General features: G+C 51.6%; 1 protein-coding gene across 3 annotated transcripts in view; it reads left to right on the forward strand.

Annotated features, from left to right (window-relative positions):
• The window catches only part of MDN1 (midasin AAA ATPase 1), a 2688524-nt gene that overhangs the window by 2598592 nt on the left and 65494 nt on the right, over nucleotides 1–24438 (forward strand). For all 3 annotated transcript variants that reach the window (XM_069606482.1, XM_069606484.1, XM_069606483.1), the window contains exon 97: nucleotides 12226–12400. In XM_069606482.1, coding sequence (XP_069462583.1) covers nucleotides 12226–12400 — 175 coding nt within the window. The remainder of the gene's footprint in view (nucleotides 1–12225; nucleotides 12401–24438) is intronic.

Here is a 24438-nt window from a genome sequence, read left to right on the forward strand (position 1 = left end):
CCCTTTTGGCCTCAACTCGACCCCCAGGGTCTTTACCAGGCTAGTGAATAAGGTGGCTGCCCTCCTGAGAGTCAGGGCATCCACCTCTACCCATACCTCGACTGGCTCGTCAGGGCTACATCTCCAGAAGCGGTTCACCAGTCCTCCCATGCCCTTATGAACACACTACACGAGCTGGGCTTCTCGCTCAATCTCAAGAAGTCGCAGCTGCAGCCCACACAGACTCTGACATTCTTGGGCCTCATCTGGGACACGTGCTCCGAGAAGGTGTTTCCTTCGGAGGACAAGATCTCGACCATCAAGAGGGCCACTTCCCACTTTCTCGGCAGAGAAGTGACCTCGGCTTGGAGGTACCAGCATCTGCTGGGTCTCTTGGCGCCGGTCCTTTTAGCCGTTCCACACACGAGATTGAGGATGAGGAGGATTCAGCTGCACTTCGCGGCATCATGGAACCAGGAGCGGAGCTCCCAATCAGAGATGATCAACGTTCCTCCATCTCTCCACCTGGACCTAATATGGTGGTCCTGGGACGGCAACCTGCGCCTTTCGCCCGCCCTCCCCGCAGGCCACCATCACCACAGACTCCTTGCTTGAGGGCTGGGGAGCCACCCTGGACGATCTCTCCATCCACGGCACCTGGACTCGACAGGAGCAGGAATACCACATCAATTGGTTAGAGCTGAACGCCATCTGGCTAGCCCTCAGAGTATTCCTACCACTTCTCCAGGGCAAGGTTGTCCTCATCCAGACAGACAACTCGACCAGCATGTACTACGTCAACAAGCAGGAAGGCACCAGATCCCCTCCTCTGTGCAGACTGGAAATCAGCATTTGGGAGTGGGCCATTGAAAACGACATATGTCACAGCAGTTCACCTCCCGGGGGAAGCCAACCTGGAGGCAGACCGGCTCAGCAGGTTGGGAGCGGACAATTACGAGTAGCAGCTAAACAGCATTGTCAATCAGGAGATCTTCAACAGGTGGGGTCATCCCCAGGTGGATCTCTTTGCCACCTGGCACTACAAGAAGTGCCCTCAGTTCGCCTCCTGGCAGGGACAGGTCCCGGCTCCCTGGGCGACACATTTTGGCTTCAGTGGAACGGCATGAGCGCTTACGCCTTCCCGCCCACTCCGCTGATTCACAGAGTGATTTGCAAGATCAAGAAGTTTCGCCAACTGGCACTTAGTAGCTACACTGTATGGGTCTGCCTAGACTTGCCTAGAAGACGATGGTTCCTCCGGGGAGGAGGGTGGGTGCGGAGGGAGGGGTGTCCTCAGATGGAGTGGTGGAAGGCGGTGATGTGTGGTACGCTCGAGATAGGGAAGGGCGGTAACGGGGAGGCGGTGGACACATCATGAAACTGTACATGAGACTTGAAAGGTATAATTGTTGCTCACTGTCTGGTTTCTTTTGTTTGTTTTTGTTTGTTGAAATGAATAAAAATTGTTCAAAAAAAAAAAAGTCAACATCATTCTAATAGCTCCATGGTGGCCGGCCAGGCCAGGGTTTTCAGAGCTGCTCAGCCTCTCAGAGGTGCCTCCAATTCACCTTCGGACAAGCCCAGTACATCTGCTGGCTTAACAGGGGGGCAGGGTCATTCACCCCGCCCCACAGAAGCAGGTAAAGCTGTGGCACCGCAGCCTCTAACAGGCTAATCTGGAAATCATACAGGGCACAAGGAGCAAGGCTACCAGGGCACCAGTATGAGTAAATGGACCAGATTCTGCCACTGGGCAGACTCCAAGGATATCGACCCCTTGGCATGTTCTTTGGACGACGTGCTCTCCTTCTCGGCGCACCTTACCCACTCTGGGGTGCAGGTGGACACCTGCCGTACATACCTCGCAGCCATTGGGGCATACAGGAACTCGGAGGAGGGGATCTCCTCCTCCTCCAATCCTATCGTCAAACATCTGACGGGGCTCGCAAGGCTCTATCCACCCGTCAAGAGGCCGCACCCTGTGTGGGACCTCAACATAGTTTTGGGCGCTCTGGCGCACAAACCGTTGAGCCAATGGCGTCCGCGGACATCAGGCTGGTCACCATCAAGAAGGCCCTGCTTGTCGGCCTCACATCAGCTCGTAGAGTCAGCGAAATGCAGGCGCTGGTCGCCTCTGAGCAACATACCACATTTCACAGGGACAAAGTAGTCCTGCGGACATACCCGGCATTTCTGCCCATGGTGCCGTCTGCTTTCCACTTGAATGAGGAAATAGTCCTTCCTACGTTCTTTCCCGATCCCAAGGATGAAGCACAGAGGGTGCTGCACTGCCTGGATGTCGGGCGTGCCCTGAAATTTTACTTGGACAGGACCAAGGGCTTCCGCAAATCGGACACCCCGTTTGTCACGTTGGGAGGCTCAAGACCAGGCTATCAAGCCACCAAGGCCTCCATATCCCGCGGCCATCAAAGAAGCGAATGAGGGCCAGCACAAGCCGCTCCCGGCCAACATGCATGCCCACGCAGTCATGGCCAAAGGAACAGCCATCGCATTCCAGCGCCATGTCCCTTGGCAGGTCATAAGCAGGGCGGCCACTTGGGCCTCGTTCTCTGCTTTCTGCAAGCATTACTGTTTGGATGCCAGCTCCTGATTTGATGCAGCGTTCGAACAGGCAGTTCTCAGGAACCTATTTGCTGAAGGAGGGTCTCCTCTCCACCCTGGGGCTATGTTCAGTTGTGATCGGCCATGCAGTATGGAGGAAAGGTGACAGGACGTAAGAGTAATTATAAGTTACTCCCCGTAGTGACTTAGTGCCCTTTCCTCCATACGACCCACCAAACTCCCCCCCACCCCCCACCCTTAATAATACTGGTGTCATTGGGCAATGTTAAATCTATTGTCGACGCATCAATGGGGACTGAGGTGTGGCGCTGGAGGGCGTAGTCAGGGTAGCGCATGCGCCCTGGGCCGCACCCCAGAGCGCCTCTAAATTTAAAGGGGGAAAAGGTTTTTTTCTTGTGAAAAAGGTTCCGTCTCCCGTCCCTTGGAAGGGACGCCCGTGCAGTATGGAGGAAAGGGGGACTAAAGTCACTACGTGAGTAACTTATCATTTTTGACTTGTTCCTGCTGTTATGAACACCAGGTAATGAAATTAAAAAAAATTGACATTATTATTATTATAGGCCAGTACGAAGAAACACTTGGATATAGCAGGAAACTTCTACAAACCAAACGCGAGTAGCAGCAATATTTTCTAGAACAGCTGAATTGGGTGCCCAGTCCATGACTGATGGAAACCCAAGGGCGAAATTGAATTCAGGGTCGGTTTTCTCCTGGGATAGCACAGTACCTTAAACCGCGCTATATGACCTGCCCGAAATACAGGTATCGCCCAGGGAAGGGCTGTGTTTGTGTCTCCTGCTGCGTGAGCCCTATGCAAAGGAAAGCTACATACAGAAAGAAACTAGAAAGTGGTTATTATTCCATTGTCCATTGAAACCAAAAAGGCAGGGTTCTGCCAATACGTTTTTTTCTCACACTGCACTGAAAGTGTCGACAATGTACTGCATCACCCAAAGGCCACTAACTGAGTGGGAAGACGTCCTCAGTGGTGTAGTGGCTGAAGTGGTGACAGTGTAACCACACAACCTATGTTCTAACTGCAGTGTGTGATCGTGGGCAAACCTTTTCTTTCTGTCCCTTCTCCCTCGACCGGACCAAGATAATCGCAAGTGCCCATGAATTGCTTAATGACCCGTTCAAAACACTGTCAAAATAAATGGAGGAACATTTATATCTTTCAACATACACTTGAACATCATTGAAAAGCTTGCTGATGTATGAATGCTAAAATTGTAGCAAAGTGTCAGTTCTCTGCAGCATCAATTAAATTTGCTCCATTTTACGATGACATGTATTCAGGATAGGATATAAAAAGGAAGTCTAATTTACTTATTCTTTTTTTGGGGGGGAATTAGCTAAGCTACCCACAACTGGGTGCATAATTCCCCAAAAGTCTGACACAACCCCCAAATGCCCCCTCCACCTGGCTTACACAAACAAATATCCAGGATATCCCTGTGGGCATTTAGTGGGATGATTTGAGTCACAACAGCCGATTATCCTTAAGGAGGCAAGACTTAAAAACAGGCTATGGGTAATTCCTGAAATATTCAGTAAACTGTGACCAAGTGTTAAGATAACTAGGCAGTTGATTGTGGATGTGGGGCGGTTACCTTCTCCGCATCTAAGATATTCCATCTCTTTACCCACCACAAAGCCATAATTGGGCCTTCTGGTCTCGTCAAGGCCAGAGCCATGACATTCTCACTGCAACCCCCAGGTGCGTTATCAGTTCTCCAGCATGGGGTCTGGCATGGATTCACATGCTCATGATTATTCCTAGTTGTCTGGCTGGGAACCCTCAGTAAAAAAAAAAAAGCAGTTTAGCTTCAGCCTGAAAACTGTTAGTCTCCTCTATAACCAATCACTGTCCTTTTGGGTCATACTGCCCCCATCCAATGACAGCCGTCTCCCTAAGCTCCACCCCTGGTGTCCAGCTTCATATCTTTACTGCATGTTTCAGTGTTGGGAGTCCTCTCACATTTCTCCTCAAGAATTGTGATTTTTGTTTAATACTTTTCCTCCAATCCTTTCATCATCGACCGTCTCGGTTTGACTACCGGCAGCAGGGATCCGTTGTTGGTGAAAATAGAGTTCCATCGTCAGATATTCTCTAAGTTTTTGGCAGGCGCAGGCTTGGGCCTACATCTCAACTCGACGATATCAGGCGTGGGCAAAAGACGTCTTTTAAGGGCCTGCGAGAAATACGGCATGAAGAAAGTTTGTTGCGGATTGGCACCTCTCAAGTACCTGTATTGTCTGCATCCGGACCACGATGAGGATGGATGTGAGATCTGCTGTGGGTTCCTGGCGAACACGAAGCGGGATCGCTATTGCAGGTTGGTGGCTTGGCTCAAGGAGCAGAAGGCCCCGGGCACAGTCAGTCCTCGTTGAGGACTGGCTGGTCCCATGAGTGTGCTCCCTCTGAGAAAAAGAGGTCGAGGTCCTTTGGGGATGTCCCTTCCCAGGGGATCCAAAAGAAGGCAAAGCACAACAGAGCTGTTCCCTTGAAGGTCGCCACTGCTGCGGGATCTGGTTCGGGAAGAGCCTTCTCCCTGTCTACAGTGAGCCTGCTGATTGGTGGGGTGCCTTCTGCAAGGAAGTCCCTGACACCCTCCAGACATAAGTCCTCTAACAAGAACAAGTCTGCGTGGGAAAGGACTGCTGGGGACCTGTCGACAACTTCGTCTTCGTCAGCTGCAGCAAAAACCCGTCAACGACTTCAATGACCAGGACCACTTCCTCATCGATGCCACCTGCGTCCACATCTCCAACTGCTTCGTCGACGACGGCCACCATTACTTTGTCGGCAAGAGCAGAAATGACTGTCGTTTCTACAGTCACAACTACTATGACACCAAGGGTAGCTTTGCGTCAGAGGCCGCCGTCGGCTGATGCTCAGGCCACGACTTCAGCGGTGACAAAGCCCATTGTGCAGGTTCCCATCGTCGCCTCATTCCCGAAGGACTTGGGTAGGCTGAGCAACTTGCTGCCTCTCACAGACTTCCATCTGTGACTTGTGAGGGTGTCTCCCACTGTGCTTGTGGGGTCCCAGAGGAGGCCTCCTCCGGTTTACAGTAGCTCTGAGGACAAGCATATCCCAAGAGGGATCTCCATGCCAGGATCAGCCTTTTGCCCCTCCCACGGGGTTCAGTCCAGAATCTGCTCCATTTGTTCCTCTCTCAGCACTGAGACATGTCACTTGACATCCTCACCACCCTGCACTCCTTGGTGTCGGAAATCCAGCAAAACTGCTTTGGCGCCGGTGTCTCAAACCCATCGTGGTCTTCCATGGTTCCCCCAGATCAAGAGGGAAAGAAATTGGATGCAGTAGGCAAACGCATCATTTACACCGCCGCTTCCACCGTCAAAGCCGCCAATACCGTTGCTATTTTGTTCCGCTACGATAGGGAGCTCTGGCATAAGCTTGGATCAATTTTGGACATTCTGCTGGACATCAAGAGGACAGACCCTAGCCCTGTTACGAGAGGGCGAGGTATCCTCTGACCACGCCATTAGTCGCGCTGATCATTGCGGACTCCACATCCAGCCAGATGGGCAATGGGGTAGCCCCTCGGTACCAGGGTTGACTGAAGGCCACGAACTTCAGGGCGGACGTACAGTCCAAGTTGGTGGCCATGCCATTTGATGGGGACAATTTGTTCGGCAAGGGGGTGGATGAGACACTTCAGGCGATGAAGACATATACATTGACAGCTCTCTTGCTGGGGGCACTGCAGCAGAGGAGATCGTTGTCCTTTCGATCCTCAAGAGAGAAGTCCAGCAGATCCTCAGAGAGGTATACTACCCCTATCGTCAGCACTCTACGACCCAGGAAGCCTACAGAGGCCACTCAAAGGCCTACGCCAGCGGAGGCCAGCGTTATTGTCACCCGCAAGCCAGGACGCAGACGCCCAAGCAGGCCTGAAACTGCTGTGGATTGGGCCCCCACTTTCGCACCACAGTGTGAGGCTGGCTGGGGATCTTTGTCGACCAGTGAGTCCATCACCACAGACAAATGGGTGCTGGACGTTCTTCATCAAGGACACACCTTGAAATGCAAACACGGGTGCCCTTTCATTCCTCCTGTAGTGTGTCCAGAACTACACATGACTCAACTGCTGCAGGAGGTTCAATCCATGTTAAGGAAAGGACCATAGAGCTGGCGCCTCAGCTACTTTCCCGTATTGAAAAAGTCAGTGGCAAGGCTGCTGATCCTAGACTTGAGATGCCTCAACAAGTACTTAAAGTCCCAAAAGTTCAGGATGGTCACATTGCAGAACATGCTCAACCAGCTGGAGGAAGGGGATTTCCTGGCGACTTTGGAGGACGCCTACTTTCACGTCCCCATTCACCCAAAACATTTTAAGTTCCTGAGATTTGTGGTCTAGGGGCGGCAGTATCAGTTCAAGGCCCTACCCTTTGGCCTTTAATTGGTGCCAAGGGTGTTCACAAAGTGCCTAGCCCCGGCAGCAGCGCATCTACACCTCCATGGCATCCAAGTCTACCCTTTTCTGCCCGACTGGCTCATCTGCTCCCGCTCTCGCACGCTGCGAAAACCATTTGCCTTCTGGCGGTGCTCGGATAATTGATGGAAAAATCCGAAGTCCTGCGTGGAGCCATCGCTGAAGGCTCTGTTTCTGGGTGCCTGACTCAACACAGTTACTTGTCTGGTGCTTCTCTCAGAAGAGGGGGTGATCGCCATCCTGGGGAAGGTACAGCGCCTGTCAGCGCAACCGGCTACGGTGAGAGCCGTCAGGTCGCTGCTTGGCATGATGTCCTGCATTAAACTCGGCTGCTTTTGCTGACTACAGATGAGGCCTCTCTAGCAGTTTCTGGATGTGAGGTGGCTGCTAGTCCCAGGATCCTAATTAACAAGGGGGGTCCTGGGAGTCCCTCTGCCAGACATTAGTCCTGGTTACGAGAGACTTACCCAGAGACTTTAGCTCACTATCTTTCACAGAGAAGAAATATCCCAAACATATCAGTCTCTGTCCTGCCCTGGGGCAGTCCAGCACCGAAATGCTAGGCAATTCTCCTCTGAACAAGAGTACCAACAGAAACCCCAGACACGTGTTTCGGTCTGGTTGGACCTCATCAGTAGGGTGGATCTGTGCCTCTCTAAGATTAGTGAGCAAGGGGTCCACGTCTGGATTCCCCTAGTAACTTAGGGTGAGACCCAAAGTTACTTAAAAATGCAAATTAACAAGGGGGGTCCTGGGAGTCCCTCTGCCAGACATTAGTCCTGGTTACGAGAGACTTACCCAGAGTCTTTAGCTCACTATCTTTCACAGAGAAGAAATATCCCAAACATATCAGTCTCTGTCCTGCCCTGGGGCAGTCCAGCACCGAAATGCTAGGCAATTCTCCTCTGAACAAGAGTACCAACAGAAACCCCAGACACGTGTTTCGGTCTGGTTGGACCTCATCAGTAGGGTGGATCTGTGCCTCTCTAAGATTAGTGAGCAAGGGGTCCACGTCTGGATTCCCCTAGTAACTTAGGGTGAGACCCAAAGTTACTTAAAAATGCAAATTAACAAGGGGGGTCCTGGGAGTCCCTCTGCCAGACATTAGTCCTGGTTACGAGAGACTTACCCAGAGTCTTTAGCTCACTATCTTTCACAGAGAAGAAATATCCCAAACATATCAGTCTCTGTCCTGCCCTGGGGATCCTAGGCAGACAAGATTGCCCTCAACGAAGAGTTCCCACAGGCAATACAGTGGTGGGTCATGCGCCCTCACCTCACGCAAGGGGATCTGTTCCAAGTCCCTCTGTACCAGGATCACCACAGATGCTTCTCTGGATGGTTGGGGAGCCCACAACGGACAGTTGCACGCCAGAGGCCTCGGTTGCCAGAAGAAAAGACCCTTCACATCAACGTCCTGGAGCTTTGGGCGGTCTTCTATGCCCTTCATACTTCCTGCTGTCACTGAAGAGCAAGGTGGTGAGGATCTTTGCAGACAACACTACCACCATTTTCTGCTTCCGGAAGCAGGGTGGGACACGCTCGCCAGCTCTCTCCAAGGAGGCCCAGGATCTGTGGCACTGGGCCATTCGTCAGGGCCTCTTTCTCATCCCTTTTCACCTGGCAGAATCCTGTGCAGTGCCCTTAGGGACCACTACACACAATTAAGACCAGAGGTGGCAATACAAGTTTTACCTTTGGTACAAGACTATAGTACTATGTCAGAGTGGTAGCAGTGGCGGAACAGCCAGGCTTATCTCAAGAGTATATGAGCAGTAGCAGAGATTACACAAAGGGACCACAATTACTGTGACTCAAGCAAACACGGACTCAATGTTTCAGGTAACAAATACAAGTACATTTATTTTTAAACCATTCGGTATAAACACAACACTACTATTAAACTCAAATAAAAACCACATGTTAAATATACTACAACTAACCAATTCACTTTGTACAGTAAGTCTCAAGGCAAGTACCCTGTGTTGAATGAACCAGTGTTACGAACAAAACAAGTTACCCTGAATACGATTGCGATCACTTTTTGACAGTTCGGTCTACTAAATAAACGCGTATCCGTGACATGAAATGCTAGCGGGGCAAAAACACACTTGGCACCTGAGATACCCAGAGGGAGTTGGAGGCAAAAATCACAGGCAATATTTTGGTTAAGCAGGCAGAATCAAGAAACACTCAGAGACAGGAGTTCAAAAGTCAAAGGGCCGGAGCCAGGGTCGAAAGTCAGGGAGTCACCCAGTTTCCTCAAGTAGAACACAGTACCTTGTTCCAATGGTGCAGCTGGTGCCCTGGCAGTTGTTCCTGTTGGTTTCCCGCAGACCCACGATTCCTGGAGCTTCGTTGTGAAGGACGACATCTGAAGGGGGTCTGCACCACATGGGGATGAAGCCGGCAACAGCGACGAGGAATAAAAGGTGTGCGCTCCTTAAAAAACAGGAGAGGCTCTTTAGGTGGCTATCCGAACCACTACAGTAACGTGCAGCGATTTCGACCAAGGAAGAGGATCCTCTGGCTGTGGAAGATGAGCTGGTTATCCCCACCAAGCTCAAGGGAAGAAGACTCCGGACTGGATCTTCTCTGAGTCGTCGAAGGGAAGATAGCTCAGGACTGCAGCAGGGCTTCACCGGGACGGGGTAGTTGCAGCAGCTGTCGTTCTCTCCGCTTCTCTTCGGTTCCTTGTAGTTCCAGTGGCGACTCTCTGACTTCTAGCCCAAGAGACCTGCCTTTTATGCGGAAAACCCCCATTCACACAGCCTGGCTGTCAATCACCCAGCAGGGGGGTTGTCCAGCCCGGACAACTACCCTGGCCAATCATGACAAAGTGCGACTTGGGTTTCCTAGGATACCCTGTGCAGGGGGTGACTACACCCCTCCCTCACATTCAGCCCACCTAGACACCCAGGCGCCATGAGGAGGGCTTCTGAGCAGAAGCCCGCCAAAAGACAGTGAACAAAGAAGGCAAACCTAGTTTGCCGCGCAAAGTAAAACACAAGAAAGACTTTAACAAAAAGAAATGGTGAATAAACCCAACAGGAGCCAACAGAAAGACGATTTGGTCAAGCGGGTTTATGTTCGAGGCTAATATAATAGCCAAGAACAGTACCACGTTTATCTAATATAATCAAGGTAGAAAAGTTAGGGTAGATACCACTGCCACCAGCCAAGTCTAAATGTTAAGAGTAAAACAATGCTCTAGGAGGTACAGATAAAAAGGGATACGAATTAACCCTTTCGAGTAGTCCATGGAAGATGGGGTTACTGGATCTGTGGTAGATTGACTAAGTAAAATTAATGGTAACTACCCTTTTCTGGGGGACGGTAGTCTCATCAGAAATGGAGTCGAGGGAAGTCTCAAAAACAACCCTGTGTCACGGCACTGAAGGTGCTGTGTGACACACAAAAAGAAGAGGGCTACTGAAATGGTGTACTTCAGAGTCCACAATCACAAAAACAGGCGGAAACACATAGCAAAACACAGGTAAGAGGGGGGGGGAAGCCCTCACTCTTACCAAGTGGAAAAAAATAAACTCCAGAATTCCAGCAAAGCTGCTGGGGGACTCACTAGGTGAGGGAAATCAGCCATAGATGAGAATTCTCCCTAACAGCGGGCACCAAGAACACCATTGCAGACTCGCTCAGCAGGGAGCTACGTTCTTGCCACAAGTAGGAGCTTCGCCAGGACCAAGTGGATCTTCTGTTCTACAAATAGGGTCATCCCCACATAGACCTTTTTGCGAGTGGCAGTAGTGAACCAGGAAGAGCCACAGAGGGGCCGGAGGGAGGGTTTGCATGTGAATCCATGCCAGACCCATGCTGGAGAACAATAGTTACAGGCAAGTATCTTAAACCTTATTGACATCCTGACACAGACCGATCCTTAGTTTTTAATTTATAGGCAGGGAAACTCCTCTTTAGCAGAGGGTCAGAGAGGCATTGCCCAACCCTTTTTCTTTTAATAAATCTTTTTGTGAAAATAATACAACCTTGTGTGCGGCTCTCATTTCTGACCCCTCAGTCTGCTGACCATGAGGGACTCACTGGTACCCCAATGTCAGTAAGACCTACCCAAAGACCCTGAAAAGAAGATAAGGGAAATCTCCCTAGCAGGAAGGACTACTTAAATTAACTGCCTTATAATTAAAGGCAAGATTGTTTTGTATATATTCAACCACTTTTTCCCTCCCCACATACAGATTTAAGCAGTCAAGTAATATCAAACGTGTTTTACTAAAATGTTTTATTGTTACCCCCTAACACCTTTTGGACTACCAATAGTTTTCATATATGTGTAGGGAGGTGTGTGTATAGTTTATAATATTCTTAATTTTGACCTGCATGTGTTTTGGCCTAATAGCTTGCATATGTGCGGACCTGTTACTTGGCTGTTGCCAAGTGTTGTTAATTGTACCTACATATAAACCCCCTTTTCGCCGATGTCTAAGCCTCCCTGCTCGGCATACGATACCCAGAGAGAGTTTGGTTAGACCAAGTTTCAAAATACCTTGCTGAGCCACTAGGTTGGCCTCTGAGGACCCCCTACACCCAGCTGTAGTTATAAAAATCCCTCCTAATTGCTCCCATCACTGTTGGCTTGTCCTCCTTTGGTAGACCATACAAATGATTATGGGCACATGGAAAATAAGAATACATTGGATTGATAATTTATCTGACTGTTTCTGAGTTGGTTTTCTTTTTTACCAGCGAATCTTTTCTTCTTCCTTGCTGAGTTGAAAACATTTCTACAAGCTCAAATGTGTGGCATAACCTAGTCTAATGAGGCAGTTGAAGCTATGAAGCAGTATAGGGTTCCAAAGGCACGTTATTACCGTCGGTTATGCTGGCCTTATTGCCAGCCTTTTGTTTATCTCAATAACGCTCCTGTCGACTTGCAATTTTCAAAATGATTGAAGACAGTTACAACATAATTTTGAGATTGAAAAAAGTCATTCATCGATTAGTCCCCTTGGTCATGAATAAATTAGTCTACAAATGTTTTTCTCAAAATTTTATGATTTTTACTAGTATCACCAGTTTTCAGCTAACATCTCTACTGAATGGATTTTCCCTTAATTTGGTAATGCTATTTTACTTAATGTACTATTGTGTTTTACACCTACCAAAGGATGTTAAAAAGCATTGGTTTCTTATTCCATTTGTTTTTCCCCTTTCAATTGTGCAGAGGTGATTACAGAACAGGCAAGCGTCTCAATATGCGCAAAGTCATTCCATATATTGCCAGTCAATTTCGAAAAGACAAGATATGGCTGCGGCGGACGAAGCCAAGCAAACGTCAGTATCAGATTTGTTTAGCTATAGATGATTCTTCTAGCATGGTGGACAACCACTCCAAACAGGTAATATTAATGCAGGCTTGATGTGTGTTTGCATGTGCCTCCTGTTAAGTTTTAAGACACTGGGCCTCATTACGACCCTGCCGGTCCGGTTAGAACGGTGGCGGTAAAACCGCTGCCACCGTTGTTTTCGGATCGGCTGATTCAGAGTCCTGCAGGCGGGAGGTGTCACTCCCGCCAGGTCTGACCTGGCGGGATTAACACCACCCACATGCAGGCGAACATGGGAACACCGGCTCGGTTATGGACGGAACCAGTGTTTCCATGGTCCCCATCCCCAAGGAGTCCTATGGGACTCCATGGAAATGGGGATTTACAGAATTCAGCCTCCGGAATTATCGGTTCACTGGGGTTGTAATGGCCCGGTGATTCCGGCAATCACGGAGGTGGAATGGTATTACGGGTCCAGCGGCAGCCTGCCGGTTTTTCTGGCACGGCTACCGCCGGACTCGTGATGAGCCCCACTTACAAAGAAAATATTGATTGTGAATACAGGCTAAGTACAATTCAGTGGTTTTTTGTTCTTGATTTCATCCTTTCTCATGTTCCAACTATTGGTATACTTACTCTTAATACGCAATGTTGAACATTTGTTAAATTAAAGCTGTAGCTGGTACCACTTTCAAATGCGCCATTTACATGCCTTTGTCCACCTATGTCCGTCTGATGCCAAATATTGTGGTGGTTAAAATGTTTGTCCCATGAGTGCCATGACTCAATACTTCATTGGGTGCTTTCAATCCTTTGGAATGCCCAGTCTTTTCACGGATTGCATGTTTTAGTGTAAAAAGGTAGAGCATTGACTCACCCTCCTCTGAAACCTGTGGGAAAAACTGCTCCTGCAGCCACCCAGCTTGGAATAATGCTCTAAAGATGATACATTAATCAGCAATATAATTTTGTTCATAGCTACACTAACCCTCCTTTCTCCAGCATTGGATCTTTCATAGATTCACATGCTGTGAATATTCCCCATCGTCGGGCTGGGAATCATCGGTAACATCGAGCAGTTTAAACTTAAACTGAAAACTTTCAGTCACTTTTGTGCTCTATTAGTCATACTCATACGTCCCATCCCCTTTCCTCTATCCTTGTGGGCGTCCTCCAACATGGTGATGGTATGGGAACTTTTGTCAGAACATTTTGCTTCCCCTTTAAATTTAGCACAGTGTGCGGGGGCGGGGCCTCAGGAGCACCCCGCCAAAGCCCCACCCTCCGGCGCCTCACACTGTCCCATTTTCCGCACGGATGGCAGCCAGCGTGGAGAAATGTTTAACCTTGCACTTGCTGCCCATATGTTCTTTCACTTATTTCACTTCTCTTCAGTGCATTGCCTCCCCCAACGCATGTCGGCTGCAGGAGGATTCAAGAGATGTCTCATGCGACCGCTCATTCCCGGCCTCGGATCCCCATGCACTCTGTCTTGAGTGTTTGTGGCTCGACCACCTCTGGGACTCATGTTCAGCCTGCATCGCTCTTGGTCACATGGCATTGAAGTATTGTTGGGCGCGGTGGAGGGAGATCTTCCACACTTCTCCTGCGCCCCAGCTTAAGGACTTTGTCTCCAGGACCTATCGTCAAGACAAGGTAGGCCCTCTGTTCAGCACGAGTCCACAGCGCAGCAATTCCTTCCCTGGGGTTCCCACGAATCAGGGTTGCTCAGATTCAGGTTCTGGCAGGCCCAGTGCCTCTAAGGCTCCCAAGTCGAGAGGCCTAGGGGGCTCTCCCGGGTACTCTAGGGACAGACCTGAGGCCGTCCTGGCTACCAGCTCCCAAGCTGAGGAGCGATCAAGTTCGGTAGAGGGTAAGGAATGGTTGATTGCCACCTCCAAGAGTCTGTCCTCGGCTAGATCCAGCACAGCTACCGGCACAGGTGTCTGAGGGCATGAGTTAGGGCGTTAAGATTATCGGGTGTCCGGCTGAGGGCTCAGTGCCTACTAGAGTGATCTTTGAGGTTGACACTTCTGCTTCGGGTGCAAGACCCAAGCTGTATCCTCATGTGTCTATGGCCTCTCTTGGCTCAGGGCCTCCGAGCCTTCCCGCCCAGGTCATGGCGCAAAGCTTCAAAATAGCAGAGTGGCACCTGGCAGAACCTGCCAGGCAGGCCGCCAGCTTGGATCCAGCTCAGAGCCCGCAAGTGCTTTTGCCCATTGAATGGGCTTTGCAGGGTGATCCGAGCCCCCTCCACTCTGGAAGCGGCAGCAGATTCTACGGTGCAGGTTTTTGGTCCCCTCAGGGGTACATCCACCCATCACAGCTGTCCGGCTACACTCGCCAGGTGCCTGAGCGCTTTGACGAGCGCCTTGGCGGGCCAGGCCTCTAGGGACCCAGCGGCTTGTAAGGACCGCTTCTTCGAGCGCTTCCTCTAGCGTTCCCCTCCGATGAAAGGGCTCTTGAAGGACATTGTTAAGAAGGTCATCTTGCAGATGGCAACGCCCCGACCCCCCTCTGGGTACTCCTCTTGTTTCTCCTACACTCTTGCTGCAGGTCCCTCCACCGGCTCTGGGCCTACAAGTCGTTCTGACCCTTCCACCTCCCCCTGTCCCACCAACGTTTCCCCCTCAACAGCCATTGGGCCTGTCTGTGGCTCCGGACCAGGGGGGGGGGGGCGTGTGTCCTCCGCCGGCACCTGTGTCCCAGGTCCCGGATTCCCCTCAGTCTGTGAAAGTGGTGGCGGTGGCGATGAGCCCTCTGCATCCGTTAAGGCCTTTCATGACCACCTTCAGGGCCTGGCAGAGTCCTTGGGGAGTTCCCTCTTCCCGAGGAAGCCCCCCAGAAGTCAGGTGTGCTAGCAGAGGTCTTGGTGAAATGCACCATATTCCGTTCTGGAATCCCCTTCCAGAAGGATGTCCGCCAGGTGGCGCGAAGGGTCTGGGAGAAACCCAGGGCCAACGCCCAGATGAACATGAAGTTGGACAGCACGTTTAGGCTGACAGACGGGGAGCCAATCCTCCTTGCCTCCCACCCGCAGCCCCATTACTCTGTGGTGTCTGTGGCCTTGTTGTAGTCTAAGCCTTAGTCTTCCTCCCCGGGAACCACCTCCAGTTGCCTCTCTGAAGAGGATAAAGTCCTTGGGAAAGTGCTGTTACTCCATCTCAGGACTGCATCTGTGGCAAGCCAACGTGGACACCCTCTTGGCTGCGGCTAACCAGAAGTTGTGGTGGGAACTGTGGGAAGCCCTCTTACTTATCAACTGCTCGAGCTCAGGGCAGTGGGCCTGGCCCTCGAGGCGGTCTTGCTCCTCATCAGTATGTTCTGGTCAGGACGGACAATTCAACTACAATGTTTTACCTGAACTAGCAGGGTGGCACTCGTTCCCTCCCTCCCCCCCCACCTCTGCATAGAGGCGGTTTCCATCTGACAATGCTCCCTGACTGAGGGGATTTGAATTTCGGCAGTTGCACAACGACTCCTTGTTGCCCCTGTTCCAGCGTTGGGAGTTTGCAGACCTGGATTTGTTTTCATCTCCCCAGAATGCTAAGTGCCCCCAGTTTGCTTCATGGGCAGGTCGGGGGGTGGTGGGGTCACTGGGAGACGCCTTCCAGATCTGTTGGCATGATATGATATATGGCATTTGTAACGCGCCTATACACAAGTGTTTCAAGGCGCGAATGGCAAGAAAGCATGGCTGCAGGTGTTATGCATTCCCGCCCATCCCTCTGCTCCAACTGACCCTTTGCAAATTCCGGGCCTCCGTGGGTTGCAGCCTCTTCCTGGTTGCACCCCACTCGCCTTTGAGACCCTGGTTTTCGGATCTACTGCAGTTGTGCTCCCAGGGTCCCGTCCATCTTCTGATTCCCAGCAGGGGCTTCTGGATGCAGCAGGGCGGGGCAGTGGAACATCTAGACCTGGCCAAACTTGCCCTGGCAGCCTGGTTCCTGATCGGCTGAGGCTTCAGCATGCAAAATTTTCAGATGACAACTGGGACATCATTCAGCAGGCCAGGAGGCCATCGACTTGGTCCCAGAATAAGAGCAAATGGACTAGGTTCTGCCATTGGGCTCGCGACAAGGGTCTGGACCCTGTCACCTGTCCTCTGAATGACGTATTGGCCTTTTCAGCACACCTGTCTCGTCTGGAGTTCAGGTCGATACTTGCTGCACGTATTTGGCAGCCATCAGGGCTTACAAGAATTCCCCTCAGCATGCGTTTTCCGCAGTCAACCTAGTGGCTAAGGCCCACCTTAAGGGTTTGTCTAGGCTTTGTCCTCCGGTGCATAGGCTGCATCCAGTCTGGGACCTCATTAGTTTCTTGCAGCTTTGCAACGCAAGTCTTTCGAGCCGATGGCCTCTGTGGACGTCCGCTTGTTGACGCTAAAGACTATTTTACTGGTGGCTCTCACCTCTGCGTGCAGCGTTAGTGAGCTGCAGGCATCGTCTTCATGCAAGCCCTTCACCACGTTTCACGACGACAAGGTCATCTTGCGCACTCATCCAAATGTGTTGCCCGAGGTGGTCTCTCCGTTCCATCTGAATTAAGAGATCGACCTGCCGGTGTTATTCCCGAAACCACAGTTGGAGGTAGAGAGAGCCCTACATTCCTTGGACCTCAAGAGGGTTCTCAAGTTTTCTCTCTCTCTGATGAAATCCTTCAGGAAGTCTGAGGCATTGTTTGTGACTTTTGGGTGCTCCTCCCCACGGCTCTCATCCTTCCAAGGCTTCCATCGCCCATTGGATGGTTCAGGCCATTTCGGAGGCATACACGGCTATGGGCAAACCTGTTCCTGCGGGGACTCGTGCCCTTGCGGTCAGAGCGAAGGCCACGGCTGTCGCGTTTCAGAGACCTGCTTCTTGCCGTGTAATCAACAAGGTGGCTACTTGGGCTACTCTGTCTGCCTTCTGTAAGCACTACTCGCTGGACACCAGCTCCAGGCGCGGTGCATAGTTTGGTCATGTGGTTCTGAAGAACCTTTCCGCTTCATCCTAGATCTGAGGCAGGTTTTCAAAGCTCCACCGTATGTTCTTGTTCGTTGGAATCGCCCACAAGGATGGAGTAAAGGGGACAGGACGTATTAGTAATTAAAGTTACTCAACATAGTGACTAGAGTACTCCCTAGTCCATAGTCCCCTTTCCTCCATACATGCACCGCGCCTACCTATGCTAGTATGTCAATGGCTTATAGGTAGTAGATTATACAAGGGGTACAAGTGTCATATGACAAATACAAGCCCTCTTTGCGTTTATGATAGATATATACAAAACAAGGAGCAATCCCTTCTACTGAAGAAATACTGTTTGGAGAGTGTGAATGTAGACAAGAATATTTTTATTATTTAGTTTGGTTTCTCATTTTTATAATGTAACCATCATTGTAAAAAGTGGGTACAAAAAAGGAAAAATTGTTAGCAATCATTAAAATCTTTTTGTAAAAAAGCACACCACACCAACCAGTGATTTTGTATCAAAAACATTCATCTCACTTAATTTCATCCCCATTCAAACCAATATAATTCATACCTGTGCAAACAAGCCCAATACCTATTGTCTATTCAAAAACTAAGTACACTTGGTCTATCTCATAAACCTTCAGATGCTAGACAGTTCTTGTCATCTAGTAAAGTGCATCAACGTATATTCTACAAATGGCATATATTGTTGATTTATTTTGAATATATTCAATTGCCACGTTGTTACTATATTGACCCAAGTCAGATCCAACTCTGGGACGGAGTAGGAGCTATGGTTGTGTCGATTCGAGTTTTGGGCAACTAGTTGGTTAAACAATTCAAACCAGTTCACCTCATCAGGACATAACAATATAAAAACACAGTTGGTAAATAACTCGAGTTGGTGTGTGTAGACTTAGTTTATCAAATAGTCAACTGTTTTTGATCTTGTGCGTTGCACATTCTAGCCCTTCAATAGATGCAATGAATTGCAGAGGGTAAAGGAAAAAAAGAGAAAAAAGAACATATATTTTAATCAATCTCTAAATCAAATCGTTATACATTATACACCAATAATTAGACACATAACATTATACTTTCTTTTAGATGCCTAAGCCATCTTGAAGCCTCATCTAAACTAAATTAGTTTAAAATGGAAAGAAAAGAGTACTTCATTTCTGTACATTTTAGAAGGGTTGTGCTACTACCGCTACCCCCCACAGGCGGAAATCCCCGCCACAACACGCTCACATGGAGAATCATGTACATTATACAGGACGCACAATTAGGAACTATGCATGTCTAATCCTCAATAGTTGTTCTGTATCTTTAAAAGCTGTAACGGCCTCAAGAAATTAATGGGACTCTAACAGTTGTAATTAGTTGTCCAATATCTACCCTTTGTGTGTTTACTGGATAGTTATTCAGACATCAAAATGTATATCTTACCCAAAACGGTGGAATTGGCAAGCAATGATTAACTGAAATGTTGCGCCATTTCATGCAGGTGTGTTAGACACCATTCCTCACATTTGGATCACACATCCATCGTCTTTGTCGGACCAGCCACTTGTACCCCTCGCTGTCATTACTGTAGATTCTTTACTTTGTGTCCCTTTTGTATCTGAGGGAAACAGTTCAGGTGTCAGTGGGTCATATTATACACATCCTGGTCTTATTTCCATATAGATTGCCTGTCTATTATTTGCCTATTGCCAAGAATTGTTAAAATCCTATGGTCATTATATGTAGTTACCTCAAAAGATCAGATTTTAAGTATCAAGGTGGACATCTCCATGTGCAGGAAGGGTAGTTGTCCCATTCCAACAGGTAAATATGCAAAGATAGTCGCAGACCCACTTCTACATTGTTCGCAGAGTCTAGGGTACAAAGTGAAGATGTTAAAAGTAATTTAAACTTCACTAGTATACCTGCAATGAGAATGCCCAATGTTGGTTCAAAACCCTTGTGTGCACCTCCCCCGCCATCCCTGTGGTTCCAACGGCTGGTGGAGTTCTTGCGTGGGCTGTTAGTCTTTTCCTCCTGTCCGTCCCCAAGCGCCAGCCTGGGAGCTAAATGTAACACTGGCAAATCTCATGAGGCCGCTGTTCGAGCCTATGCACCAAGCATCCATTAAACATCTTTCCTGGAAAACCGCGTTCTTGATGGCCATAACATTGGCCTGGACGAGTGGGTGAAATCCAGGCATTTTCCTCCAAACCACCCTATTTGACGTTCCACAAGGACAAGGCTATTCTACGTACTAAATGCCTTTATGCCAAAGGTGGCATCTTCTTTCCATCTCAATCAGCAGGTGGTTTTGTCCATGTTCTTAGGTACACCAACATCTTCATTTTAGCAAACCCTGCACACGCAGGATGTAGTGTGGGCCATCAAGTACTATGTGGCACGTACTAAGTCATTCTGTACAGTGGATCAGTTTTTGGTTTCATTTGGACCTTCTGGCCCGGGAAGGCACTCTCTAAGTCCTCCATTTCAAGATGGATTGCAGCCTGCATCTCATTGTGCCATCAAAAGGCCAGCAGGCCGCTTCCCTGCAGAACCCGGGCGCACTCCACCAGAGCAGTGCCTGCAACTGTTTTCCTCTCTGGAATCCTGCTGCCTGGCATCTGACGTGCAGCCACCTGGAGATCGGTGCATACATTCACCAGGTTCTACTGTGTCAACAAAGATTCTGCAGAAGCATCTAGAGTCAGCCAAACGGTTCTGCAGAACCTTTTTGCCTGAGAGTAGGAAGTCTACAGTGTTAAGTTATACTGGGTGCTTGCCTTTGCCCATGGGTAGCCAGGTGACCAGTGCATTTTTAGTCAGGAGTTTAGCAGGGCAGAGGAGGGGGGAAAGCAGAAGCAAAGAGGAAGGTCTTGAGGTGCTTCCGGAACCGGAGCTGGTTCTCCTCAAGTTTCAGGGAGGCTGTTCCAGAGGGAGGCCCCAGTCAAAGAGATCTACCACCCACTCATTGCTTGGAGAAGAATAAGTTACTTACCTGTAACTCTGATTCTCCAGCATGGGGTCTGGCATGGATTCACATGCTCATGAATATTCCCCGTCGTCAGGCTGGGAATCCTCGGTAAAGAAAAAACCAGTATCAGTTTCGTTTCTGATCTGTCTTTCGTAGTAATAACCAATCACTGGTCTCTGCGTCATACTGACCACAGCCAATGACTGCCCTCTACCTAAGCACCGCCTCTGGCAGCCATCTTCAGATTTTTACCGCACGTTCATGTGTTGGGATCCTCGTGCTATTGCTCTCGAGCGTTAGTGCTATTTTTTCGCGCTTTTTCACAAAAACTTCGATTCTTTCGGTCAAAAGAGCCTCAAGCTCCACCGATCCTACATCCGATCAACGGGGACCCGTGTCGGATTCATCTGTGCCCCTCAAGGGTGAAGATTTCGTCGAGCTACACTTCGGAGGACTCCAGAAGCTTCTCAGGCCCGGTCTCGGAGATGGCCCAGGAGAAGGGAAGCTCGACGCCCGGAAAGCTGTTCAGGGCCTGCCCTGGATGCCAGCTGCAGAACGTCTTCAAGGAGGACGAACACTCTTTCTGCCTTTACTGCCTTCATGGGGACAAGACGCACGTGGAGAAGGACTGTGCGTTTTGCGGCAACATGTCGGAACGGACCATGAAGGACCGCCATCAACGTCTCGCCAGCTGGCTGGAGGGTAAGAGCCCGTCTGGCGAGAAGAAGAAGAAATCTGAGCGGTCTTCTAAGACCTTTGAGGGCGCCCCGGCGACGGGGGCCCAACATAAGGCCAAGCACCGCGAGTCCGCTGGCACCGGGAGCGCCGAACGGTCGGGCTCTACGGGCGCCAGGCAGGGCGCACCCTCCCCGGCACCATCAACCACGAGCCAACGCTCTGGGTCGGGTAAGAGGAAGGCCGAGCACCCGGCGAAGCTCCTGGAGAGACCCCGGTCGAGCTCTAAGGCAGAGGAGGAGCGTGGCAGTGCCCCCTCCCTCAAGGATAAGGCGGTGAGCGCACCTAAGGTGGTGAAGGCCTTGATCCATTCGACCAAGCCCTCTATCGAAACGGTCGCGGCGGCCCTGGCCCAGCCTGTGGAGGCTGCACCAGTGGTGGCGGCCTCGGGGCCCAGAATCTCCCTGCCTCCTCGGAGGGAGTCTTCTTTCGTGCCCATCGATAGGACCCCCGTGAAACCCTCCGTGGGGAAGAAGGGGGGGCAGGGCGTCGTCGGAGATTCGGCCTCAACCTCAGAAGAGGAACTGATCGAGGTCTTAAGCCACGGCCTAGGCGTGGAACAAGACCAGCCCGTCGGAATGGGCCCCGACGCAGGTGACGACGACGACATCGTCGAGGATACCGACGGGGCCCCTGCTCGCCCGTCGGATTCCCCTCTGCCAGCGCCGCAGGACAACTCAGCGGCCATTTTGTTGGCTATACAGTCCTTATGCTCCGAGATAAGGACGAGACTACCGTTACCGACGGAGGAACCTCTCCCGTCGGGGGATCCAGAACCGGGACCTTCTGGTGTTCCCCCTACCAAGAAAAGAAGGATCCATCCACCGCCTCCTTTTCAACCGTCGCGCCCCGTCCAGCCCTCCTCCCCGTCCACCCGAGGGGATGATACGGGGACTGACACGGCAGCGACGGGTACGGACGACGAGGCATACGACGAGGATTTTCCGTCGTCGCCTCCCACCAGGGCTTCTCCGCCCGACGAGATTGGATCGTTCCACTCAATGATCGCCAGGGCATCCGAGCTTTTCCAACTCTGCCCTGAGGAGAAGAAAAAGGAAGGCTTCCTTTACCAACGGCGCGAGACCAAGAGGAAGACGGTCCTCGCAGTGCCTCTGTTGGACGACATTTGGGATGAGGGCCTTTCCCTCCTCAAGAACCCTTCCACGACGCCAGCGAAAAGAGACCGGTACGAGAAAAAGTACCGGGTCCCGGACTCGGCCCCCCTATGCCTCCGGGCGCAGCCTACCCCGGACTCCGTCGTCTCCGCGGCAGCCAGGAAGAAAGCGGGGGGGGGTGCGGCCTCCACGTCGACTTCCCCGCCGGACGGCGAGGGAAAGAAATTGGATGCCATGGGACGCAGAGTCATCTCGTCGGCGGCGACGACGATTAAAGCGGCCAACGCCTTGGCTATCGTGGCCCGCTACGACAGGGAACTCTGGTACAAGATAGCTCCCCTGCTGGATTTTCTGCCGGACGACAAGAGGGCGGAGGCCCTTGAGATCCTGCAGGAAGGTGAGGTGGCCTCGGACCACGCCATCACCGTGGCGACGGACATCGCCGACACTGGGTTCCGCCAGATGGGCAACGGCGTTTGCCTTCGACGTCGCGGATGGCTCAAGGCTACGGACTTTCGGCAGGACGTCCAGACCAGGGTCCTGGACATGCCCTTCGACGGGAACAACCTGTTTGGGAAGACAGTGGACGATTCCCTTCAGGCCATCAAGGCGGATACTGAGACGGCCCGGGCCCTTGGAGTACTGCAGCAACGGCGGACGCCCTTTCGGAGCGGCGGAGGCAAGGGCGCCTCCAAAGGTTCCGGCGGCGGTTTCGCTTCCTACCGTCAAGCGGCCCGCTCGTCGTCGCAAGAGGCCTACAGAGGACGAGGCAAGTCTAGCGGCCCCCGCCGTCGTCGCCAAGGAGGCCAAGGCGGCAAGGCCGCGTCCAAGCAGGATTGAACCGGCCGTGGGGTCGGGCCCCCACCGAAGCACCCCGGTGGGAGGCCGGCTGGCGGGCTTCGTCAGCGTGTGGGAGTCCATCTCCACCGACCGTTGGGTGCTGGACGCCCTGGCCCGGGGCCACGCGCTCGAGTTTCAAAGAAGGTGCCCGCGCGTCCCCCCCGTGGCCAGGAAAGAACTTCACGTCCCTCAACTTCTCCTGGAGGTAAAGGCGATGCTCAGAAAGGGCGCCATCGAACTCGTCCCAAAGAGGCTTCGGGGCTCCGGAGTCTACTCGCGTTACTTCCTCGTGAAGAAGAAGACGGGAGGATGGCGCCCCATCCTGGACCTGCGACGCCTGAACAAGTTCATCAAGGCGCAGAAGTTCCGGATGGTCACCCTCCAGCACGTCCTGGGTCAGCTGGAGGAAGGAGACTTCCTATCGTCGTTGGATTTGGAGGATGCCTACTCCCACATTCCCATCCTAAAGGGGCACCGAAAATTCCTCAGATTCGTGGTCCAAGGGCGTCATTACCAGTTCAAAGCCCTTCCCTTCGGACTGCGGTCGGCACCCAGGGTTTTCACCAAGTGCCTCGCACCGGTGGCGGCGCAGCTGCGCCGCGAGGGGATTCACGTCTACCCCTACCTGGACGACTGGCTCATCCGCGCCAAGACGAGGGAGCTCGCCGTGGTCCACACGGCAAGGACCGTCCAACTCCTCACGGACCTGGGATTCTCCGTGAACTACGCCAAATCCCACCTGGTGCCCGCGCAAGTCGCACTGTTTCTGGGAGCGAGGCTCGACACAGTGTCCCTTCTGGCCTCCCCGTCGGAGGAGAGGACCAGGACCATCCTGGGCAAGGTGCAACGGATGTTGGTGGCCGACGCGGCCAAGGTGAGGTCCATCAAGTCCCTCCTCGGGATGATGTCTTCCTGCATCTACCTCATTCCCATGTGCAGGCTCCGGATGCGCCCGTTGCAAGAGTTCCTGGATGCGCGCTGGATCCAGACGACGGGCAGCTTCGAGGAAAGGATCAAGCTCGACGAGAGTTTCCGACGAGCGATACGGTGGTGGGGCACCCGCGCGCATCTGACGGCGGGCATGGCCTTCCAGACCCCAGCCCACCAGGTGACTGTGACCACGGATGCCTCCCTAGAAGGGTGGGGAGCGCACACCGAAAATCTGCACGCAAGGGGACTCTGGCTCCCGACGGAGAAGTCCCTGCATATCAACGTCCTGGAGCTCCGTGCAGTGTTTTGGGCCCTCAGGTCCTTCCTTCCGTCCCTCAAGGGCAAGGTGGTGAGGATCTTCACCGACAACACCACCACCATGTTTTACATCAGGAAACAGGGCGGAACCAGGTCCCCAGCGCTGTCCAAGGAGGCGCAGGACCTGTGGCATTGGGCCGTCGCCCAAGGGATTCTTCTGGTGCCGTTTCATCTGGCAGGGATAAAAAACACCATCGCCGACTCACTCAGCAGGGAGCTGCGCTCGTGCCACGAGTG

The sequence above is a fragment of the Ambystoma mexicanum genome, chromosome 4p, assembly GCF_040938575.1.
Source record: "Ambystoma mexicanum isolate Mex_15411 chromosome 4p, UKY_AmexF1_1, whole genome shotgun sequence".
NCBI lineage: Eukaryota > Metazoa > Chordata > Amphibia > Caudata > Ambystomatidae > Ambystoma > Ambystoma mexicanum.